General features: G+C 33.6%; 1 protein-coding gene across 1 annotated transcript in view; it reads right to left on the bottom strand.

The window, feature by feature from the left end:
* LOC108768187 (uncharacterized) overlaps positions 1-813 on the bottom strand; it is a 2,086-nt gene extending 1,273 nt beyond the window's left edge. Inside the window, exon 1 of the mRNA XM_018518525.1 lies at positions 744-813. Within this exon, the coding sequence (XP_018374027.1) occupies positions 744-813 (70 nt within the window). The remainder of the gene's footprint in view (positions 1-743) is intronic.
* Positions 814-1,939: the final 1,126 nt, after the last annotated feature.

The following is a 1,939-nucleotide window of genomic DNA, read 5'->3' as shown; positions in this document are numbered from 1 at the left end:
TTTGAAACTGACAATTTTCGCAAATTGCAGAATGGTGATCCTCGACTCTTGGATCGAGCGCACCTCATTCTAAGTGAAGTACGGCCAAGGAAAGATATATAATCTGTCATTATATATAATCTATATACAACTGTATTAAGTTATATATAATTATATACAGTCGATATATAACTATATGTAATTGGTATATAATTACATAATAATTAGTATATTAATAAATATATATAGAATTTTATTTACCTATTGTTACAACTATACGCAACTAAGTATGGTTTGCACACACACACACGCACACACGCACACGCACACACGCACACGCGCACACACACACACACACTCACATGTACTATATACAGGATGAAGAAAATATATATATATATGTTTCTCAATGGTATTTTATAAGGACACAGACAAAGAATAACATAAGCACCAGTTGTCCTCCTAAAATACACCTGGCTGTGCGTGTGTGTGTGTGTGTGTGTGGGTGTGCGTGTGTGTGTGCAAACCATACTTAGTTGCGTACAGTTGTAACAATAGGTAAATAAAATTCTATATATATTTATTAATATACTAATTATTATGTAATTATATACCAATTACATATAGTTATATATCGACTGTATATAATTATATATAACTTAACACAGTTGTATATAGATTATATACAATGACAGATTATATATCTTTCCTTGGCCGTACTTCACTTAGAATGAGGTGCGCTCGATCCAAGAGTCGAGGATCACCATTCTGCAATTTGCGAAAATTGTCAGTTTCAAATGGCTGTAATTCGAAAACTATCCACTTTGGGCCCATTGACACTTTTGATCTACATGATCTGAACTATCATTTGCCCCAATTTCAAGACATTCGACTGAGAGCCATTTCCCTATCATTTCCTGCGGGGTCCTTTGCGTGAAACTAATACAGAAAGTAGTGTTTGTATGCAAACGATAGAGAGAAGAGAGAGGGAAAGAGAACAGCAAGATACATTATTATCTACAACAGAAACATTGATTTCATCCATACCAGTTTCAATTAATGAAATTCCTTCCATTTCTGAAATTACATCCATTCCAGAATCCTCGAGGTGTGATAAAAATGAATGTTTACACCAGAGCTGGGATTTAGTTGCACATTTCGGCCGATTTTCAACTTGCTTCCTGCCCCTTACTTCACCAACCCGCGCGCAGCCTAAATGTCGATCGACCGAAATATGCAACTAAATCCTAGCTCTGGTTTACACCAATCTTTGAAAATGTTAATAAATGAAAACACAATAGGTGCTTTGAGCAGAGGATTGAGAACGAGGACTATAACAAAGTAGAACATGTTGAATAAAATCTTCGTGAAAATAATTAATGTTTGAATTGTTATGGTTTAGGAAATTGATATGGTTTAGGAAATTGATATGATTTAGGAAATAAGATTTTATATATAAAACCAAACGGCAAATAAAAGGCCTGTTCTTTCTGACTGAACTTTTGGACCAGTTCATCTTTCTTCTTCTTCTTTCCTCCTGGAGAAAAAAGAAAGAAAGATGAACTGGTGCAAAAGTCTCTCCAGGAGGAAAGAAGAAGAAGAAAGATGAACTGGTCCAAAAGTTCAGCCAAAAAGAACAGGCCTTTTATTTGCCGTTTGGTTTTATATATAAAATCTTATTTCCTAAATCATATCAATTTCCTAAACCATATCAATTTCCTAAACCATAACAATTCAAACATTAATTATTTTCACGAAGATTTTATTCAACATGTTCTACTTTGTTATAGTCCTCGTTCTCAATCCTCTGCTCAAAGCGAAAATAACGAACAAAACAAAAATGAAAAATAAGATAAATAAAAGGCATTAAACTACGAACGCAAGATGTAAGCAGCGAATAAATATATATTTAAAAAGTTAATATACATATATAATAGACGTTTCGGTCTTAAATCAGACC

The sequence above is a fragment of the Trachymyrmex cornetzi genome, unplaced genomic scaffold (genome assembly GCF_001594075.2).
Source record: "Trachymyrmex cornetzi isolate Tcor2-1 unplaced genomic scaffold, Tcor1.1 scaffold759, whole genome shotgun sequence".
Classification (NCBI taxonomy): domain Eukaryota; kingdom Metazoa; phylum Arthropoda; class Insecta; order Hymenoptera; family Formicidae; genus Trachymyrmex; species Trachymyrmex cornetzi.
This window is presented reverse-complemented; position numbering and strand designations above follow the sequence as displayed.